The sequence below is a fragment of the Monodon monoceros genome, unplaced genomic scaffold, assembly GCF_005190385.1.
Source record: "Monodon monoceros isolate NGI ecotype Baffin Bay Population unplaced genomic scaffold, NGI_Narwhal_1 Super_Scaffold_18, whole genome shotgun sequence".
NCBI classification, from domain to species: Eukaryota; Metazoa; Chordata; class Mammalia; order Artiodactyla; family Monodontidae; genus Monodon; species Monodon monoceros.
In genome coordinates this window covers 176,890,628-176,913,559 of record NW_021703774.1, presented here as the reverse complement: position 1 = coordinate 176,913,559, position 22,932 = coordinate 176,890,628, and the positions used below count along the sequence as shown (strand labels likewise).

Sequence of the window (22,932 nt, the reverse complement as noted above, 5' to 3'; positions counted from 1 at the left end):
AGGGAACTATATTCAATACCCTGTGATAAACCATAATGGAAAAGAATATGAAAAAATGTACGTATATATATGTTAACTGGGCCACTTTGCTGTACAGCAGTAATTAACACAACAATGTAATTCAACTACACTTCAATAAAAAAATAAATTTAAAAATAAAAAGAGGGCTTTTTAAAAAGCACAGAAGTGGATCTCATGGCGCCATGTATACAAACAAGGGTCACAGGCCCCGCAGGTCACCTTGAGAGACTGATACATGACCGGGGACATTATAAGACCCCAGATAAAACTGGCCTCAGTGAGTTCACAGCCGACTATGACTCAGAAACCACACTTATTTTTTAAGGGCACAGCCTTGAAATGAAAAAACAGAGCTCATGAAACATCGGCAAACGTATTTGTCTGCTTCTGATTTTGAAAATGCAGGAACTTGCTAGAAGCTCGTAGAAAATAATCATACTTACGGAGCCTCTAACAATTTACCTCTTCGGAGCTCATGCTGGCTGGGGGTACCTTATAGACCAGACAGTGCGAGGGGTTGGGCTGGATCCCACCCTGTAGAGGTAACGTCACCCGCCCGGAGCTGGCTTCCAGCACGGGGTTCCAGACAGCCCAGCGCACCATGTGCATACACGCCAGGTTCGACAAGGAGGTGACCGAAGCTGCCTGGAATGGAAACAAAGCACATTGGTCATGAGTCATTACCAAGCCCACTTGGGTGGGGGAAATCAACAGTGCTTTCCCGGTAAAATTTCACTAGAGAGCAATGTAGCAAGGCAGGGGGTCATCACAAAAGAAAGAACCGCCACAGGAAGAGGACACGACATCACATCAGTGGCTCAAAGAGAGCAGGGAAGCCAGCCTCCGGTTCCGGGACCCCCCCCACTAACCAGGACCCTCTTGAAGACCAACACCATCTTTATGACTCCTCCTCTTCCTGTAGGATCTTCCTGCAGGTTTTCAGACACTCTGTGCCTTAGCAACATCTACCCAAATCCATGAATAAAACACCAGGAATGGCACTCTGTGTTAGTGATGAGACACTTTGTAAAATGATGAAGAAAACACGTGGATATTGGGAGACTGGGATTGACATATACACAGTACTACGTATAAAACAGATAACTAAGGGACTTCCCTGGTGGTGCAGTGGTTAAGAATCCACCTGCCAAAGCAGGGGACACGGGTTCGAGCCCTGGTCCGGGAAGATCTCACATGCCGCGGAGCAACTAAGCCCGTGTGCCACAACTACTGAGCCTGCACTCTAGAGCCCGTGGGCCACAACTACTGAGCCCGCGAGCCTAGAGCCCGTGCTCCGCAACGAAGAGTAGCCCCCGCTCGCCGCAACTAGAGAAAGCCCACGCACAGCAATGAAGACCCAATGCGGCCAAAAATAAATAAATAAAATGAAAAAAATAATAATAAAAAAATAAAATAGATAACTAATGAGAACCTAATGTGTAGCACAGGGAACTCTACTCAATGATCTGTGGTGACCTAAATGGGAAGGAAATCCAAAAAGGAGGGGAGATATGTATACCTAGAGCTGATTCACTTTGCTGTACAGCAGAAACTAACACAACATTGTAAAGCAGCTATACTCCAATAAGAATTAATTTTAAAAAAAAGAATACACGTGGATATTCAATTTAGGGTTATTAGCACACAGTTTCTCCCCCAAAGTTTCAGCTCCTAATGGTATGTTCTATCTATGTAACTTATGTGTAATTAGGAAATCAGTCAGGCTGAATGTTACATGCTGTTCCTTCTTTCACTGTCTCTATCGTTGGCCAGATGCAAGGGAAGAGGACCCTAGGACACCCCAGAATTAGCCTCCACATTCAAACAAAGGCATTTTCACAAATACGGCTTCAGGGCTTGATTCAGTAGTGTTTTAAAGAAACCACTTTCATCCGCTTATTCAAAAAGCAGCAAGAGGGACTTCCGTGGCGGTCATGTGGTTAAGACTTCACCTTCCAATGCAGGGGGTACAGGTTCGATCCCTGGTCGGGGAGCTAAGATCCCACATGGCTCATGGCCAAAAAAACAAAACATAAAACAGAAGCAATATTGTAGCAAAATTCAATAAAGACTTTAAAAATGGTCCAAAAAAAGCAGCAAGAATAAAGCAGAACTCGGAGTGGGCCGTGGTCGGGTCCTAAAATTCCTGCTCGGCTGGGCAACAAGACTTGTGATCCACCCCATTATGGCAGCTTCAGAGACAACGGCTCTGCCCCAGGCCCTGAATGGCAGATTCTGCAGGCTCCCTGGCACATCAGCTCCCCCAGGAAGGCCATTTCGCAGCCAGAGGACATGGGGCGCTTGGCGACACCAGGTGAGACTGGAGCCCAGGAACAGCGCTTTCCACCCCAAGAGCCCAGTGACACTAACCGCAGTCAGGCTGACAGCCGGGACTCGGGGCAGCAGCCACGCCCGCCTCTGCCCCACAATTCCCAGCCTCGGTGGTAATGCTGCGGAGAAGCCACCCAAAGGCGGCACGTGTAAAACGCAACGTGGCCACAGCATCTCCCTTCCTGGGAGGACGAGCGCAAAGGCCCGCGTGGTTCCTCAGTGTCGCCGGGCAGCCGAGGGAGCTGATGGCCCTCCGTCCCTCTTGACCACCGGCTGCACGCACTAACCCAGCTGCCCCCAAACTCAGGCCGTGGTCACAGGGAGGCTGACAGCCTGCAAGGAGGGGGCCTCGGACTCTCGGAAGGAATGGAAGCCCAAGCCTGCCTGTGATGGTGCAGAGCATGGTCCCAAAGGAAAGATGATGCCAACGGGGACCCTCTGACCCGAGCTGTGTCTGGGGCCACGGAGGCAGGGAAGGCTCCAGCGGTGTGCCCGGGGCTCCCCACGGACCCTGCTTATGTGGCTGGACACGGGTGAGCTGTGTGCCACTGTCACAGCCAGGACTTGACTGCACTCAGGTAAAGGGCAGATCGTCACACACACACACAAAAGGACGCTGGCTGGAATCCAGCACAGGCGACTTGATGGCCAACTGCCTCAAACCACAGCAGAGGGTGTGCACGAGGGGACCCCAATACAGAACAGGAAGCGTGCATTTCATCCAAGTCAGTCTTCCCAGACTGTTCCAGATGATATCCCATCCCGTTATATCCTTTATATCCGTGTGGGGGAACACCCAGAATCAGTGTCTGGTTGTGAATTAATCTCTCTTTCCTGAGGCCCCCTCGTAACTGGACCTCACACCACCCACTTCAGCTTATTCTGATCCTTTACTGGAGCCAAACTTCAGACCATGGGTAGGATACTTCATACCACCACATGAGCAAGGATTTGGGTCCCTGTCAACTCAATGAGAAAAAAAAAATAACCCACATCCTAGAAGTACAAGCAAAGAATCGGCCGAGTTAAGAATCCTAAGAGTCTGATTCTGTGCCATAACTTTCCATGTCTGTCAAATACAAGGATGGCGGTCTGCCCTTCCCATCCCGTTAGCCATTGACAGGATAAAACGGTACTGAACAACTACAGTGTATCAGGGAAAAGTTGATATAAGTCTATTGTTTTTAAAAAATAAATTATAGGGCTTCCCTGGTGGCGCAGTGGTTGAGAGTCCGCCTGCCGATGCAGGGGACACGGGTTCGTGCCCCGGTCCGGGAGGATCCCACATGCCGTGGAGCAGCTGGGCCCGTGAGCCATGGCCGCTGAGCCTGCACGTCCGGAGCCTGCACTCCGCAACGGGAGAGACCACAGCAGTGAGAGGCCCGCGTACCGCAAAAATAAATAAATAAATAATGAATGTATCAGCAAAACTGGCCACTAAAAAAACTATAAGGATTCAATACTATGTAGACTACGTTTGCAAACAGCCGTCTCCCAAAAAATTCGTAAGTTTATTACAGGATCCAAATGAAAACAAAAAACGTGCCCCCATTTTCATGCTATTTGTGCAACTCCTTCTGGCTTAACCTTTCAAATGCGGTGACTGATCCCCAGCTTCCAGTTTCACACACCTTTTGATTTTCTTGGCCTCAGTCTGCACGGCACTCTTCTGTGTAAGGCAGCTGTCAGTTACACAAACACCCACTTCTCACACTTTAACAGCCCAGGAACAAAACCTAGAAGAGGCAGGAAGGATCCTCCCCGAGCCTCCAGAAGGAGCAAGGCCCTCCCGACGCCTTGATTTTGGCCCAACAGATTCTGGATCCAGAACTGACTGACTGGGAGAGAAATGTCTGTTGTTTTAAGCCAAGTAGTTTGTGACAATTTGTTCAGGCCGCCCCAGGAGGAATCCCCTCCGTCTCTGTCCTCAGACCAACTCAGAAATCCCTTTGAGGCAGGTAAAACTTCAGGTTATTTCACAAGGTTGATTTTCCTTTAGATCTTCAGTGAGACCTAATTCCTCCTGCCGGGGCCCCCGTCACCCACTGAGCCCCCTCCATGCTAACTCTGGTCACCGCAGCCCGACGCCCAGAAACACACTGCAGAGGTGACAGGGAACCCATGGGGTGGGGGGAGGTCCCCTGGCCCTGAGGCCACCTCCCAAGACAGAGCTGGGCCCGAGGGCCAGACCCTGGATGGGGGCAGCCACGCTGGGGCCCCTGGTGAGCACAAATGAGAAAAGCAAACTGTTGTGGCAGAACGTGTCCAAATGTCCCCGACAGCACGCCCATCACAGAGGCTGTGGTGACCGAGAGTCACAGAGAGAGATTTAGGAAGCACGGGACAGATGGAGGAACGGGCAGAAGGCAGCCCGGCCTGGGCCAGGCACAGGTCTGTTCTGGGGTGTCCATGTGACCCTCTGCACCTTCCGCGAATGTTGACCACGGAGGGAGGGCCAAGGCCCACCCCAGCGGCACAGACCAAGGAGCGTTCACCCGCCTACGAGCCGGGCCAGTCCACATTGGCAGCCGGCGGCTCTGAGGTCTCAGAGCTGGGCCACAGGCAACGCACAAGGGTAAGATGACTTGTTTCCCGCATCCTCCTGAGAGGACACTGGGTGCCTGGCCACTGAGGTGAACCTCGCAAGGCCCGAGAGCCTGAAACACGCCCAAGGGGAAGAGTCAGGAGAGAAACAGGCGTCCAGAGCCAGAATCTCCCCCCTCCTTCCCGCCAAGGAGCACGAGGCACCCAGGACCACCGGGCAAAGCAAAGGCTCACAAACCACATACCATCAGCCCGAAGTCATTCCTTCCAGAAGTGGATCGATTATACGCCAAAAGCTTTTCCAACTCAGACGTACAGAGAACACGGCAGCTGCTGCAGACTGATTTCCTTCATACACATTCAGGGCGGAAAAGGAAACCTAATGACGTATAAAGTCGCTTAGGCTGCCCGTATACGACACCGTGTATGCAGAGTCATTTAAAAGCACAGTAATCATTTGGCAGGCAATATTTTCATTTCATTCTACAGAGTACAGTAATTATTTTTAAACATACACATGAGCAATGAAAAACAGCAAGGGTATGGTTTTAAGAAAGCTGTAAACCTAGAATTACTCTTCGTACTGGCTAAAGGGCTCATAACACTCTGGTCCTCTTTGCAAAATAGATATCAACTCAACAAGAGCTGAGAGAAGCAATAGGGAATCCGTCCTGAGTTTGGGGCCGTGGCTGGTGAGGTGGACAGGCGTGCAGCCTCTCATCCTTCGGAGTCTGCAGCCCAGCAGCCAGAGCATGGGCACTCCAGGGACTTTGTATCTGCTTCCTCTGGAGAACCGGCCCCTTGCCGGGGTCCGCTTCCCTCCTCGCATCTCCCACTGGGTCCTACAGAGCCCTTGACGTTGGGGCTCAGGCTTGGTAGCCTGGCATCCCTTCCTGCAGACACCTCTGCTCCACGGGGCCGTGACCCCAGTGCAGGTCAACAGGGAACTCCACGGCCTGGAATAACGACTACTACAGGGAAGGGATGCGCTGAGGCCAGCCCTAGCCTTTCTATGAGGGGTTCCTAGTGGGGTCTCAGGAGAAGGCGGCTCGCTTGCATTCGGAGTCACCACCCGGGGAAGAAGTAAGCCTGAAGCTGTCTGCTGCCACCCCTACCCCAACCCCCAGGGCACCATGAAATCCTGAGCACAGCGGGAGAGAAGCCGGCAACAGAGAAACACGCAGGGCAGGCGAGGGAACGCAGGGGAGAGGGACGGAGGGGAACAGCCTCCATGCCAGCCAGGCTGAGGCCGTGCGGAGGATGCAAGACCTGAAAGAAAAAGTCAGCCAGCTGGACTTGAAACCAAGAAACAGCATTACCATTGGGGACAAGTGGTAAAGAGGACATGGGATCTCTCTGCTTATTTCTTACAACAGCATGTGAATCTGTAATGACGTCAAAATAAAGTGTAATTTAAAAAACAGTGAGGTACATGACAAAAGCTATATAAAGTGCTGGTAAAAAAAAAAAAAAAAAAAAAACTGTTTAATGACTGTCCACAAAAAAAGAAGGTCCAGAACACATGAAAGAGAAAATCCCACTTACAAGAGCAGCACAAAACTTAAATGTCTGTGAATAAACTTAGTAAGAACTGTTCAGCTGTTTAAAATCTACATTGTAAACCTATGTTTAAAATCACTCCCCAAAGACACAAAAACAGAAGTGGACCAACAGAAAGACTTCCCTTCTTCCTGGTTATGACATCACAAATTAATAAATTTAATGCAATCCCAATAAAAATGCCAACGAGCTCTCTTTATGGAGCTAGACCTGTTGATGCTGAAGTTCCTCGGGAAAAGCAAACATGGGGAGAGCAGGAAGAGCCAGGAAGGGGAGGGGCTGCAGGCCGCACCCGCCACCAAGAGGCCCAGCAGCCTCAGGCCGTGACCCTGTGGTCCCAGCACAGAAACAGAGCAGCCACGGGCAGAATAAAGATCTAGAGGCAGATGCAAGTGTAAACGGAGATCTAGCGTATGACTAAGGGGCATCTTAAATCACTGCGGCACAGAAGGACTGTTTAGTAAGTAGTGTTGGGACAACTGGATGGCCCCCGGGGAAAAGATAAAATTAGATCCATTCCTCACACCACAAACGAGATCCAAACATAAAAACTGAAGCCATACACGTGCTAGGAGAAAACACGGATAAATTCTTCTATAGGAGTAGGGAAAGGCTTTTTAACTACGACTCAAAATCCAGATACAACGAAAGAAAAGACTGATACATTTGACTGCATCAAAAAGTTTTGACGTTTACATGATGTTATGGACTGAATGCTTGTCCAAAACAAACATTCCCTAAAATTCATACATTGAAGCCCTAATTCCAAAGTGATGGCATCTGGAGGTGGGCCTTTGGGAGGTACTTAGGTTTAGATGAGGTCATGACAGTGGGGCCCCCATAGTGGGATTAGTGCCCTTATAAGAAGAGAAAGAGAGAGCTCCCCCTCTCCCTCCACACACACACACCACTGAAAGGTCACGTGAGCACACAGCGAGAGGGTGGTGTCCACAAACCAGGAAGAGAGGCCTCACCAGGAACCAGATCTGCAGGCGCCTTGATCTTGGACCTCCAGCCTCCAGAACTGCGGGAAATACATGTCTGTTGTTTAAGCCACCCAATATATGGCATTTTGTTACAGCAGCCTGAGCAGACTAAGACACGTGGTCCAAAAAAATCAGGGACGAGGGAAATAAAAAGACAAATGACAAAACTGGGAGAAAATGTCTGCAATATATGTCTCAGACAAAGAGAGGAAATATCCTTAACATACAAAGAGCTCTTAACATTTGATGACAAGGTGCAAGAGTACTACAGAAAAATGGGCAAAAGACATGAATAGACAACTCACACACATATGAAAACATGTTCAGCTTCATTTATAATCAGAGAGATGCAAATTCAACTATACTGTGATACCATTTCTTGCCCATCAGACTAGCAGAACTCAAAAGCTTGACGATGCAACTATTGGTGAGCCAGTGGGGAGACAGGTCCCCCAGCACATTGCCAGTGAGAACAGAACAGCGTGCGACCCTCTGGGGAAACTGGACAACAGCTAACAACACAATATATACATTTAACCTCCAACCCAGCAAACCCACTTCTGGGAACTCACCCTGAAGGTGCCCCTCCTACAATACAAAAGTGCACACGCACAAGACCATCATCTCAGCGTCACTTACAGCTGCAAAATACTGGAAACTATCTGAATATCCAAATATAGGTAATTGGGCAAATAAACTGCAGAGCACAATGGAGCAAGTGCAGCTGGAAAAAGGAGCGGGGAGGCAGGACTGCCGGGTGGGACTGCCAGGGTGAGCTGGGCCGGGGAGAAGACGCAACGAGCCGCAAGGCCCACGCACAGGTCTGCTCCCCCCGACCCCGTGTGGAAAGGGGAGCTGAGTCAACACCCACACATCTGTGATATTCGCACAAAGCAGCCCAGGAAGGAGGGGCCCCGAGCAACAGAGCTGGCTCCCACCAGGAGACTCTTCTCGGACCACCTTTTGGTAGAACTTTGACTTTCAAAACTGTATTTGTGTTCTTTATATTCAAAAAATAAAACTAACTCAATAAGGACGGGCAGGGGAAATAACTATAAAACTGAAAGCAAAGAGAAACAGAAGGACCCGACGGCATTCAGATGAACAGCGTGAACACACAGGAGGGGCCGAGCCAAGGGACCCAGGACAACACTGGCTGCTCCCCTGGGTCTCGGCCGCTAACGAACCCTGAACTCTGCCTGGTAGGTTTGTTTCTGACAGCTGTCTGGGTGAAGCTACTCTGCCGTTACTTTAGGTGCCTCCTAGGATTGAGCAAGCGAGTTGCCATGCGGACGGCACTGGGAGCCAGGCTCCTCTGTGGAAGGAGAGGTGCAAACGTGGAAGGTGAAGCCTGGGGCGCCCCGCCAGGTGGATGGGGTCAGCAACAGCTCAACTCCTAAGCCGTGTGCATGCACACGGATGCGTGTACATGTGTGTGCGTCTATTTAAGTATGTGTATGCATGCGTACCTGTGTGTGCACATATACGTGCATGTGTGTTTCCATATGTAAACTGTCCGAGCTCTGTCCACTGAGCGGGCTTAGAAACAAAGACAATCCCAGCGCCCAGACCTGGATTCTAACACTTTCCCCTTTAAAAAGAGCCAGGGCTCATCAAAACCAAGGAAAGTCTAAGAAACCGTCACAGTCCAGAGGAGCCTGAGGAGACATGATGACTAAATGTCATGTGGCCTCCTGGATGGGGTGCTGGAGCAGAAAAGGACATTAGGTAAGGAAATTCGACTTACCTAAAGTATGGACTTCGGTTAGTAACAATGCATCAATACTGGTTCATTAGGTGTGACAAATGTACCATCCTAATGACGTTAATAACAGGGGAAACTGGGAATGGGTATATGGGATCTCTCTGCACTGTCTTCACTGTTTTTCTGTAAATCTAAAACTTTCCCAAAATAAAAAGCGTTTTAGAAAAAGGAAGAGGTGGTAAACCACAGCTCCCCACATAAATGGCTGATTCCAGAGCTGGAACAGGGAAGAGGCAAGATGAGCCTGAAGCATCTTCTGCCAGAAAGCCAGAAAACGCTCAAAAAACAAAACATGACGGGGGATGTCACAGGGACACAGCCTGAAGAGACTCTGGCTAAGTATGGGACAATTTGAACACCAAAAATAATTAGGGGTGGTCATTTTAAAAACAGGGATCCAGGGCTTCCCTGGTGGCGCAGTGGTTGAGAGTCCGCCTGCCCGTGCAGGGGACACGGGTTCGTGCCCCGGTCCGGGAAGATCCCACATGCCGCGGAGCGGCTGGGCCCGGGAGCCATGGCCGCTGAGCCTGCGCGTCCGGAGCCTGTGCTCCGCAACGGGAGAGGCCACAACAGTGAGAGGCCCGCGTACCACAAAAAAAAAAAAAAAAAAAACAGGGATCCAGAAGTCCATACCAATATGGACTCAACGGCCGAATCAATCAATTAATCCATCCGCGAGGGAGAAGGGAGGGTTCTGGACAGTAGAAAGCCATGTGGGGGAAAGGCTGCGGTTGGAAATCATGCTTCTGAGAGAGGCAGCAATGGATGCCAACCTAGGGGGACATTCAGACAAGGAGCAGGTATCTGCGTGGCTTAAAGAGCCTCCCCACTGTCTGCTTATTAGTTGCAAGGAAAAAAACAGTAACTCCACAGTGGAGACATCACACAACACCCAACCAGACGACCCAAGTGAACAAGGCCAGTGCGGTTCAGATGGACACCATGCACCTGCACCTGTGGCCATGAGACCCTGGGGACACGCCTCACACAGTGTCCAGCGGGGATGCACAACCCAACTCCACCAGGAGGGAACATCAGCAAATCCCAAATAGGGAACTTCCTCTCTAGGACATTTTTTTTTTGATGATGAGAAACAATGCCGTATTTTTTTTTATTTTTATTTTTTTTTGCGGTACGCGGGCCTCTCACTGTTGTGGCCTCTCCTGTCGCGGAGCACAGGCTCCGGAAGCGCAGGCTCAGCGGCCATGGCTCACAGGCCCAGCCGCTCCGCGGCATGTGGGATCTTCCCGGACCGGGGCACGAACCCGTGTCCCTTGCATCGGCAGGCGGACTCTCAACCACTGCACCACCAGGGAAGCCCTCTAGGACATTTTTTAAAGGAAGGAGAATATGGCATAAAAAATAAAGTCTTAAATAGACAAAGAAAGGCTGTGGCGCTGATCCAGGTTGAAGGAGACCACAGAGCCGTGTGATCCTGCACTGGGTCCTGTACTGAGAGAAACACTGCAAAGGACACAGCTGGATGGATGGGCAGAACCGAAAGGTGGATGGGAGATGGGGGCGTGGAGTTGATGCTAAGTGAACTGAGGTTGACCCCGCACCGTCCTTACACAGGGGACACCCTCAATCTTGAGGAGGCACGGAGGCATTTAGGGGTCAGGAGCATGATGTCTGCAGTTTACTCTCAAGTGGTTCAGAAAAAATACGTGTGTGAGTCTACATACATGCACACATGTGTGTGCGCGCACACACACACGCACACACGGGGAGGGGGGGAGGAAACATGAGCAAGCGCGTGCAACTAAAGCAGATGGGGCAAATGTAATCAGTCCGTGACACTGAACCAAGACTAAACCAGTGTTTTTTGTATGTCTGCAACTTGTCTGTAAGTTTTTACAGAAATAAAAATAAAAAGTTTTTGACAGAACAAAATAAAGTCCCACTATGCCTTTAAAAAAAAAAAAACAGTGTGAAGAAAATGAAAAGGCGAGCCACAGACTGAAAAACTATTCTATGTATCTGACAAAGAACTTCTATCCAAAATATATAAAAGAAACTCCCATCCACGCAATAAAAAAGGCAAACAGCCCAAAACAATGGAATGACCACTTGACAAAGGCAGATTGGGAACGGCCAACAAACACACAAACAAGTACACAGTATCACTGGTCGCCAAGGAAATGCAAAGCAAAGCCACAGTCACAACCCCTAAAGCGCCTAAAATTAAAATGACAAGCAGAATCCAATGCTGGTGAGCATGCAAGCAACCAAGCTCTCAGACAGCGCTGGTGCGACCACCTGGACAAGCTGGCACTGCTTAAAAGGAAAGCGCACATCTACCTGTGACCCAGCCACTCCGCTCCACAGTATTTACCAAAGAGAAATGAAAATATACGTCCATAAAAAGACTTGCCCAAGAATGTTTCAGGCAGCTCCATTCATAAAGTAGAAAAGCCCACCAAGCGAAAAATGAAGAAACAGATTCATAGGACAGAAAATTCAGCAATAAAAATAAATGAACCAGGACTTCCCTGGTGGCGCAGTCGTTAAGAATCCGCCTGCCAATGCAGGGGACACGGGTTCGAGCCCTGGTCCGGAAAGATCCCACGTGCCACGGAGCAATGAAGCCCGTGCATCACAACTACTGAGCCTGCGCTCTAGAGCCCGCGAGCCACGACTACTGAGCCCACGTACCTCGACTACTGAGGCACGCGTGCCTGGAGCCCACGCTCCGCAACAAGAGAAGCCACCGCAATGCGAAGCCCATGCACCGCAACAAAGAGTAGGCCCCGCTCACCACAGCTAGAGAAAGCCCGCGCGCAGCAATGAAGACCCAATGAGGCCGAAAATAAATAAATAAGTAAATTTTAAAATTTAAAATAAAAAATGAATGAACCACATGAATGAATGTCCAAACCATTATGCTGGATGGGAGAAATCCAGACACATAAAGCATAGTCTACATTATTCCATTTAGATGAAGTTCAAAAACAGGCAAAACCCTTCTGTGGTTGTCGTGGGCTGAATAATGGCCCCCAAAGATATCAGGCCCTAATCCCCAGAACTCGTAAACATTGCTTTGTAAGGTCAAGGGATCTTTTCAGATGGGATTAAGTTGAGGATCTTGGGAAGCAAAGATCATCCTGGACTACCTGGCTGGCCCTAAATGCAGCCATGAGTGCCCTTGTTAGAGGGAGGCAGAGCGGGGTTTGAGACACACACAGAGGAGCGGGCCGTGCCGACATGGAGCAGCAGAGCCATGAAGATGCAGGCCTGCAAGAGTGGAGGGATGGGGCCACAGCCAAGGACTGCCGGCAGCCCCCGAAGCTGGAAGGGGCAGGAAGGAGCCTCCCCTGTGGCCTCCAGAGGGAGCACAGCCCTGCCCACACCTTGTTTCCAGCCCAGTGATACTGACTCCAGACTTTTGGCCTCCAGAACTATGAGAGAATACATATCCATTGTTTTACCCTATCAAATTTGGGGTAACTTGGTAAGCAGTCAGAGAAAATTCATGAAGTTTCTAAAGATAAAAACCAAGCCAGCACTTGCTGACAGGGGGTGGGAACTGCCTGGGAGGGACAGGAGCGGACTTCTGGAAGAGTAGAGAGGTTCTGCACCTTGGAAGCGGCGGGGGAGACATAGTTGATACTAGTCAGAACTCACAGAAGTAAGCGTAGACCTGTACGGGTCACCAAAGGTAAGCTTTACTTCAAGAACAAAACAATCACGTGAGCCCCTGAAGTGCCTGAGACCAGACCCTTCCTCGACTTGCCAGATCTGAGAGCCAAGAGAGTCGCTTTCTGTTGCTCAAGCTGGACTGAACAGAGTTTCTGTTTCTAGTAACCATAAGAGTCTCAACTCCCACGCCTACAGAGACGTGCACGTGCACCAAAGAAGTGGCCCCTGGAAGTCCAGCAGTTATACAGGCTCTTCGTCACCTGCACCCAGAATGACTCCACCTGCCTCGCTCCCAGGAGTGGGAGGCATCGGCCTTTTTCTGATTCTACAGGATGTAAGATGCGCCCCCCACCCCCGTCGCAACTAAGCACACTGCCTGAGCAGGAAAGCAGAGATTACGGGTGGGGTGCTGCAAGAGAAAAGGAAGGATGCCGCAGAATACGGAAGCTTCTCTGCATCGCATACCAATATCCTGAGCAATCACCAAATTAATAATGGACGGGGGATTCCTCCAGATCATTTCCTGAAGCCGTGTGAGGAATCGACTTGAGCAAGAAACCTTCAGCTGGTTCCCAAAGTGAAAACCTGACAAGTGTTATAAGGTGTTAGAAGGAGGGGACAATTACAGGAGCACTTTCACCTGTGACAGCCTACTATCATCAGTCTTATCTCCAGAAGAAATAAAAGAGGAACACCAGCTCCATGGTTAACCAGAGACCTGTACGTCAACAGCGCAGAAGGAACCACAAACAAGCGAGGCAGGGCTGCCATCCCAGCATCTCATTTGGGCCTGGAGTGGAAGCCGTTTCCTCGTTCTCTCCAAGGAAACACCACCAATGGGGAAATGAGAGGCAGCTCCGCCCAAGGCAGCGTTACCGGGCTCATATCACTGAATTAAAGGTGAGTTGTTCCACCTTTGGTGAGAAATACCGAACAATGCACTAAAGTCAGAGATGTTAGATGCAGCACACCTTAAACTCCTGGGGCAAAACCAAACCACGATGAAGACCCGTAATTTATGAGATTTGGGACTGGGTAGAATTGTGCTAAACCAAAGAAGTGATGGAGACAAAGAGAAACTTACTTCAAAAGGTCAGTCAGGAGAGGATCCTGCAAAGAAGGCGGAGCAGGAGACACCAGGAATCTCTCCCTACTGGACACCACCTGCTCTGGCAGAACTGTCTGGTGTAATTATTTTGGAACTCGGGAGACTACTGAAGGCTTGCAACCTCCAGGGGAAGAACTGGACAGTAAGTTGTGGTCAACTGGAGGCAAATTCAGCCCTTAGCCCAGCAGCAGCTCCCCACCCCCACCCCAGCCAGTGGGCAGGCAGCTGTGCCCATGTTCCTGGGACAGCCTGTGCACAGCTTGTGGGAACCAGGGTGGGAAAAAAGACCCCCTCCTCTAAAGATTGGGTATCCATGCTCTGATTTTTTTTTTAACGTTCAAAAACAACTGCACGTATGTGGAAAATCAGAAAGTGACCATGCATGCCCAGGGAAAGGCACAGGCTCAGAAAAGACCTAAGAAGAACTTAAGTTTATACTTCTGGATGATCCTCAGCACACAGAAAGCCCACAGCAATCCAAAAAAAAAAAGGATAATAATAAAAAACAGCAAACCCTGGGGTATGGGCAGATCTGACTTCCAGAGCTGCCACATTATTAGACCCAAATGTCCAGTGTTCAACAACAAAAGCACAAGGCATACAAAGAAACAGGAAAGTATGGCCCGTTCAAAGGAAAAAATAAATCAACAGAAACTGTCCCTGAAAACGACCTAATGGTAGATATACTAGACAAAGGCCTTAAAACTACTGTCTTAAAGATGCTCAAAGAACTAAAGGAAGATGTGGAGAAAATCATGAAAACTCTGTATGAACAAAATGGAAATATCAATAAAGAGACAGAAAACCTAAAAAGAAATTCTGGAGCTGAAAATTACAATAACCAAAAATGAGAAATTCACTGGAGGGATTCAAAGGCAGATTTGAACATGCAGAAGAAAGAATGAATGAACTTGAAGATAGAACAATGGTAATTACTGAGTCTGAAAAAGAAAAAAAATTGAAAAAAAAGCAGAAAGAACTTAAGGGACCTATGGGACACTATCAACTGGACCAATATACACATCCTAGGAGTCCCAGGAGACAAGCGAGAGAAAGGTGCAGAGAGAGTATCTGAAGAAATAGTGGCTGAAAACCTCCCAAATTTGATGAAAGACATGAATATAAACATCCAAGAAGCTCAATGGACCTGAAGAGATCCACACTGAGATACACTGTAATCAAACTTTCAAAAGACAAAGACAAAGAGCAAAAATTGAAAGCAAGGAGAGAAGCAAACTGTCACGTACAAGGGATCCTCAATAAGATTATCAGCACATTTCTCATCAGAAACTTGAGGCCAGAGACAGTGAGCCAGCATACCAAAGTGCTAAAAGGAAAACAAAACTGTCAACCAAGAATCCTATATCTGGCAAAACTCTCCTTCAAAAGTGAGGGAGAAATTAAGACATACCTAGATAAACAAAAGCTGAAGGAGTTCATTGTCACTAGACCTGCTTGCAAGAAATGCTCAAGGGAGTCCTGCAGGGTGAAATGGAAGGACACTGGACAGTAACTCAAAGCCATATGGGAAAAAAAAGATCTCAATGAAGGTAAATATATGGACAATTATAAAAGCTAATATTATTGAAACAGTGGCTTGTTATCGCTCTTTTTGTTGTCTACATGATTTAAAACACTAATACATATAAAGGAAAAAAACAAATTATTAGTGTAAAAGCTACTACAACTTTGGTTTGTAACTCCATATCTTGTTTTCTACATAATTTAAGAGAATAACACATTGAAAAGCATTATTATTTTATGTTTTGGGCACACAATGTATAAAGATGTAATACTGTGGCATCAACAGCCGAAAGGGTGGGAGATGGTGCTACAAATGAACAGAGTTTTTGTACGTTATTGAAATTAAGATGGTACAAATTCAAATTAGTGTTATAACTTCTGGATGCTAAAGGTGGTCCCCATAACCACAAAGAACTGAGCTATAGAGTATACACAAAAGGAAATGAGAAAGGACTTTAAACATTTCACTTCAAAGAAAATCAACCAAACGCAAAAGAAAAGAGTAATGCAGGGACCAAAAAAAAAAACCTTTAAGCACATAGAAATAACACAATGACAGAAGTAAGTCCTTCCTTATCAGAAATTACTTTAAATGTAAATGGACTGAACTCTGCAATCAAAAGACAGAGACTGGCAGAATGGATAAAAACACATGATCCAACTATACACTGTCTATAAGAGACCCACCTGAGAACCAAAGACACATACAGGCTGGAAGTGAAATGAATATCAACAGAGTAAAAAGGGAAACCCCAGAATGGGAGAAAATATTTGCAAATCGTATATCTGATAAAGGATTGATATGCAAAATACACAGAAAACTCCACAACCCAATAAAAAACTGGCAAAAAACCTAGACATTTCTCCAGATAAGACACACAAATGGCCAACAAGCACATGAAAAGATGGTCAACATCACTAATCGCTAGGTAAATGCAAATCGAAAGTACAATGAGATACTACTTCACACCCATTAGGATGGCTACTATCCAAAAACTAGAAAGCAATGAGCATTGGCAAGGACATGGACTGTTGGTGGGAATGTAAAATGGTGTAGCCACTGTAGACAACAGAATGGTGCCTCCTCAAAAGTTAAAAACAGAATTACCATATGATCCAGTAATTCCACTTTTGGGTATATACACAAAAAGTATTGAAGGCAGGTCTCAAAGAGATACTTGTACACCCATGGTCACAGTAGCATTGTTCTCAATAGCTACAACATGGAAGCAACCCAAGTGTGGTCTATCCATGCAATGGAAGATTATTCAGCCTTAAGAAGGAAGGAAATTCTATGATATGCTACAACATGGATGAACCTTGAAGACTTATACTAAGTGAAATAAGTCAGTCACAAAAGGACAAATACTGTATGATTCTACTTACATGTGGTACTTAGAATAGTCAAAATCATAAAGACAGAAAGTAGAATCATGGTTCCCAGGGGCTAGCAGGCGGGGAGAATGGGGAGTTTGTTTAATGGGCACAGAGCTTCAGTTTTACAAGACGAAAAGAGTTATGGGGATGGATGGTGGTGATGGTTGTACAACAATGTGAATGTACTTAATACCACTCACTGTACACTTTAAAATGGTTAAGATGGTAAATTTTATGTGTATTTTCCCACAAGAAAAAAAGACATTTAAAAAAAAATAGTAAGTCAGAATACCACTGAATTGGACACTTTAAAAATCATATTAGGGTATGTGAATTTCTCCTCAATGAAAAAATATTTTTTTAAAAAAGACAAATAAAAAAACCCACAATTTTTAAAAAGTGAGTTGTTGTCTTTCCTAAAACCATAAGGGAGACCCAACATTCAGGACAAAATAGAAGACTCTGCACCAGTTCCCTCTTCTTTAGCAACCTCCACCTAAACAGACAGTCGGAAACTCAGCAGGTCCTGCGCGCTCGGTGGGGGGCCTCTGATGGTGACGACCTCAAGCTGCAGCACAGCGAGATGTATGGCTGCAATGTGTATACAGCTGCCAGGTGACTCAATCAGGACACGGACCTGGCTCCAGGGTCCAATGAGGGGTTATTTTGAAAGCTCTCCAGAGAACCCTCAAGACATCTGTATTTCCAAGTTCTAGAAAGTTTAAATTTATGTAATTTTCAGAGTAAATCCAGGCACGATGCCTATGTTAAGCACTCAAATCTCTGTTATATGAACTTGTTTTGTTCAAAGAATACTAGCAAATATATAAATAAATTAGAGTTTTACCCCCCAGAGATGTGGGAGAGGATTATTTTGCTACGTTACTCCCCAGAAAAGAGCTCTTTTGACCCCTCGCAGCCCCGTGGCGATCTGCACTTATTCTGACATAAAAACGCAGGAAAGGACACTGGGTCTGGTTATTTTTACAGCTACCTTCTTTCCACAACACTCTTATGTTCTAGGCAGTCTGCTTTATCAGCTTTATTCAAACAGCAAACACTTCTGGAGGCCACACTTGCAAAGCTCACGGCATTTCCAAACGGTCCTTCTGCTGTGGGTGCACTGTCCCCATGGACTCAGGTTTCTAGAAGGTACGTTGTCTGGATCAGAAGAACAGTTAACCCAAAGACAAATCACAAAGGCTTTAGTCGTTCTGGCTAACAGATTACAAACAAGGGGTGTGTCTTCTCAAAGCTTTCTTCTAGTTTGTGTCTAACGACTACCAAAATATTCAGGACCAAAACAATCCTCTGAGACTCAGGTGACTGGGTATAAACTGGAGGCACTATTAGCCCAGATGGCCTCTCGCTGATCTAGGTAAACACTTGAAAGTGAACAGTCTCACAAAGGTCTATTTCTGATTAAGGAAAATACTTAAAACATACACCCAGGCAGGCTGGGTGACTGATGATACCGAGAACTTCGTTTTCGTCTTTGAGGTGTGACGATGGTATTGCAGGGAAGTTTTACCCCCATCTTTTGGAAAGATCTACTGCACTGTCCCCAGAGGAAATGACACGGGGTCTAGGATTTGCTCTAAAATAATCTGGGAGGAATGGGGACAGGAAAGAAAGGCAGAGACAAGGCTGGCCAGGAGCTGATAACTTCTGAGACTGGCGATGGGTACATTCATTGGGTTTATCGTACGCTTCTATCTTTATATTTGAAATTCTCTATAATTAAAAAGGTCAAAGAAAAGAATGTACATGCTGAAATGTTTACAATAATCAAAACAGATGCGATTATGACTGGAATTTGCTTCAAAATAAACCAAAATGGGTTGTGCAAGAGGGTATGGACAAAACAAGACTGTCCACAAAGTGGATAACTGCTGAAGCTCCTTGGGGCTTATTTTACTATCCGGTCTGCTTTTGTTTACACTTGGCATGTCCACCACATAGAGTTTTTTAAAAGGAAAGAAAAGGGAGAAAGGAATTTGCAGGCTGAATGCACCCGAAGACACGCTCCATAATGGACTGCAGAGGGAAGCAGGAGCATGCCAGCTGCGACATGTCCCTCCAAGGCCGAGCCCTGACCTTGCAGGAGGCCCAGTGGGCCGCGTCCCCTCCTGGGACACTCCTCGGGGAAGGAGCGAGAGCCCATATCGACAGCCTCAGGCTAGTTTTCTCCTGTACGTCTAAGTCTGGTTGTGGTGGGAATGCGTGATTTGGCTTTCACCCCTAGCCCATCCTCACTGTTCCATGCAGCAAGTAATTTGTGCGGAAATTCATTTCAGACACAGGAACATTTCCTCTCCAGATTACACTGAAGAAAGTACACTTGATGACAGTAAAACGGAGTCCAATATTCCATGTTAAGATAAACCTCCACATCAAAAAGAACTGATGAGCTATTTCAAGCCACATTCCAAGAGCTCCACAAGCAACAGCGCGTGGCGGATCCACCTGTCAGCGGATAAGCATTTCAGTGAAGAGTTAAAAAATAACAATCAAGGGTTGGGTAAGACATAAAGTTTCAGGACACAGCCTTTATAATCACAAGCGAATTGTAATTAACGTTCTCGAGGGGACACAATCTAAATGTAAATGAGTGGAGAGCCAGGCCCTCTGCTCCTCAGGGGCTCCCTCTGTACCGACCCCCTGCCCACGCCCAGTGGCAGCACCAGGGATGTTGCACCTGAGCCGGCGAACTTCCCCCCAGGATGGGGAAGCCCCAGAAGCCCCTCCCTCCCGGTAAAGCTCCACCCCAGGCCCGGAGTGCCTGCCCCCGGCTGACAAGCATATCTGCATACAGTTGCATTTTAGCTGAAATTTCTGGTAACAAAGAAAGAAAAGCAGAGCTGGGAACAAGAACTTTGTAAGAACAACGGACATCATTCGTTCGGCTATACTCAGAATACCTGCCTCTGGGTCTGCTCACCTGATTAGGACTCTGAATTACACGAGGTACAGACATCAGAGAGGTCAGTTCACTGCTACCAGAGGACATCAGGAACTAACACAGCAGCTGTGCCGACACCCCATTCTCCTTCCAAAGGCCCCCCAAGACCGCTCCCAGCCCCCTGCTCTTGCCTCAGCTGCACGGTGATGCAGGCAGACTGACCACCACATAAGGTGTCTTGTTGGCCTATTTTTATTTTTAATTTACTTGTTAAATTGATATTTGCTTTTTCAAACAAAAATCTGAATCTTAAGAATAGCATGACTTGGGTTTTCCGAAAAATCTGCATCAATGATGTAAATGATGTCTCTTTGTTACCTTTCTTCCAACTGAATCCTATAGATTCTTACTCTTGGTTCTGATGTGGGCACATACAAAGTCCACTCTAAGAAAACATTCATTTCTTGTGCAGATTCAAGCTTTACTACACTTAGTATCATTTGAAAAAGGCATTAAAATGGTCTCATTTTTTCAAAATAATTATTGATTCAATAATTACGAATTAATGATGTTATGATGCATGATGCCTGTTTACTGAACTGTTTATGCCAGCTGCCAGCAGAGTGTATGTACTATTACCATAAAGATGGGAAATGATTAGAACAAAGCTATCACTTGGAACAAGTGTTTTCTAGAATCACATTGCACGCTTGTTATCCATATTGTTAATAATAATCACACTGCTTTTAACGGAAGAAAAATGAATGGTGACTATGCTTATCCTGCGTGCGTAGAGCCCGTCGCCAGGCGGCACGCGAAACAAGCTGATGGTTCTTACGTTGCCGTCCGCTCCCGAAGGGCTGTTAAACACGTACTCCAGCTGAAAGACGATGGTGAACGCGGGCTGACAGACCATCTCAGGGAGCTGGAGGCGGCTTCTCAAGACCAGAGTGTGGTTTCCAGATCTGCGCCGAGAACACACAGAGGGGGCGTGTCAGGCGGTGCTCCTGCTGCCCGGCACCCCACCCGCCATCAGCTCGGGTGCCGCGGCACCGGGCGCTGCTGCTGCGGTCTGGTACAGTGAGTCCCCCAAGCAATGGCACTGAGCCCTTCTGGGTGTTTGGCCATCAAGGTAACTTCCCAAACCAGAGCCTCTCTTAGGTGCCGCAATCAACACTCTCCCAAACCACCAGCAGTGGTATCAGGAGGGCGGAAGGTCTCCAGGGAGGTGCCCCCTCCAAGGCCGGCTTCCGTCCAGCTTCACATATGGAACCCCTAGGCGATGTCTCTGATTGTGATTTGAGACGCACAGGACTGAACAGAGCGGCAGAACTTACTGCCCTCTGGTTCTGTGTCATGTGAGAAAGGGATCACAGGGCGCATCTGGAGGAAAGCATGCCAGGGCTCCATAGCTGGAAGCATCTGTAATGCTAACTCCAAAACCCGTCGTGGCACAAAAACCAGGATCTTTCCAACCTCACAACACTGAGGTCTGCTCCTGATGGGGACGACTAAGCAAGAGGAATCAAAGGCACCGGGGAAGAACCCAGGTGGATGAGTGCACACCTCGCGTGTAAGAACAACTGCCTTTCACTCTGATCTCTGGTCAGGTGCCCACCCGCACCTCCTAACTCCACGCGGACTGCGACCTGGGACCCCGGGGGAAATACCTGGCCTTCGAAGAGGCTCCAACTTTCCGGCTGGAGCTGGCAGAGTGCGTCAAGGCCACCTCCAGCTCAGGCACCAGCACCACCACCTGTGGCCTCTGCACGAAGCCCAGCCCGTTGTGCACACCCACGCACAGGCGCCGCTCCAAGATCTCCAGGGCACCGCTGTCCAGCGGGCTGCCCGCCTGGGAAAAGCACACATGGCACAGAATAAGGTCGGTGCAGAGGGGGGAGGGAGCTCGCCAGGAAAGCTCCCAGCAGAGAGCCCCAGCAGAGAGAAGAAACTAGAACAGAGGTTTCAGACATTCCAGACCAGACGGAGCTTAGTGAAGCACCATCCAATCAGAGCAGACTGGCCTTAGGCCATTTTCTAGGTACTTCGGGGATTTCTCACGTAGCATCATCTTGTAGAACAATATATCCCTTAGATGCCTGAATCAGCTAACTCTCGCTCCGGGTTTCCAAGGTTGAGCTACAATTCTCAAGATGCAGCAAACCAGCAACAAGGGGCCCTAGCACCTCCAACAGTGAGAGGAAGTGAGCTCCAAGTGGGCTCCAAGAAGTGAGAGGTCCCGGAGTCAAGGGCAGGTGCTGACCAAGGCTGAACACAGCGAGCTTCAACACCTCTGCCCTCCCATAGCTCAGACACCTGAGACTTGGGGCGGACAGGGCCGCAGGAAGAGTGGGCATATTTAGGCAATAAGTCTGCCCCAAAGTGATCCCTGGATATTAAAGTGTTTTCATCTTAACAAAAAAAACATACAGGCGCCCTAACAAATGAGCAAGGATATTCCTCCAGGCTATTATTGTTTATTAAATTATGTGATTGTTGCAAAATGATCCCTGAATTTTCGAGTTTTCTTCATTGCCCATTAATCATGCTGAACAGACGTAAATTCAGCCCATTAGTCTCTGAGTAATGAAAATAAAACGAAGGTGATAACCGAGTAACTGCCAGTTGGATGGGAACAAAAATACAAAGAGAGTAAAAACACATAATAAAGTGATCTTTATGGGAATATATAAAATTCAACAATAATGCTCTTAAACATCTTTCTACCCTTAGACAATCTTTTCTGAGCAATAAGAAAACAGCAGGAACTATGCCAAGAAAATGTATGATGCTATTTCAGTCCTCTTCTCTGCTTCGTGTTTCTGTTTCACATGAGACTACATTACGTAGTACAACATTTTCAAGAACGGGTAGAGAGCAAAAGAAAAGACCACCTTATTCGTGCATGTACACACATTCGTGTGTGTGTGTGTGTGTGTCAATAATTTGCTAACTTCACAGATACGAGGATGGGCACCCACTGACTGCATCACTCATTCTCACAAATACACGTTAAAGACCTACTATGTGCCGACTGCTTTAGGCACATCAGGTGCAGTGGTAAAGCAAACCAAGTCCCTGTCCTCCTGGTGCAAATACTCCAGAGAGGGACCGACACCTGTAAACAGTAAGGAAACCAGGTGCTCTCCGAGAGGGCCAAGCACCCAGAGAAACG

General features: G+C 47.6%; 1 protein-coding gene across 8 annotated transcripts in view; it reads right to left on the bottom strand.

Moving 5' to 3' along the window:
• The window catches only part of NPHP4 (nephrocystin 4), a 137,500-nt gene that overhangs the window by 70,036 nt on the left and 44,532 nt on the right, over positions 1–22,932 (bottom strand). For 7 of the 8 annotated variants that reach the window (XR_003794454.1, XR_003794455.1, XM_029228734.1 and 4 more), the window contains 3 exons: positions 21,428–21,609; positions 20,596–20,722; positions 484–666 (listed from right to left, as the gene is read on the bottom strand). Coding sequence is in view for 6 of the 8 variants with exons in the window: in XM_029228734.1 (XP_029084567.1) it covers positions 484–666; positions 20,596–20,722; positions 21,428–21,609 (492 nt within the window). In the remaining 2 variants the exon portion in view is untranslated. The remainder of the gene's footprint in view (positions 1–483; positions 667–20,595; positions 20,723–21,427; positions 21,610–22,932) is intronic. The other variant, XM_029228737.1, reaches the window with a different exon arrangement.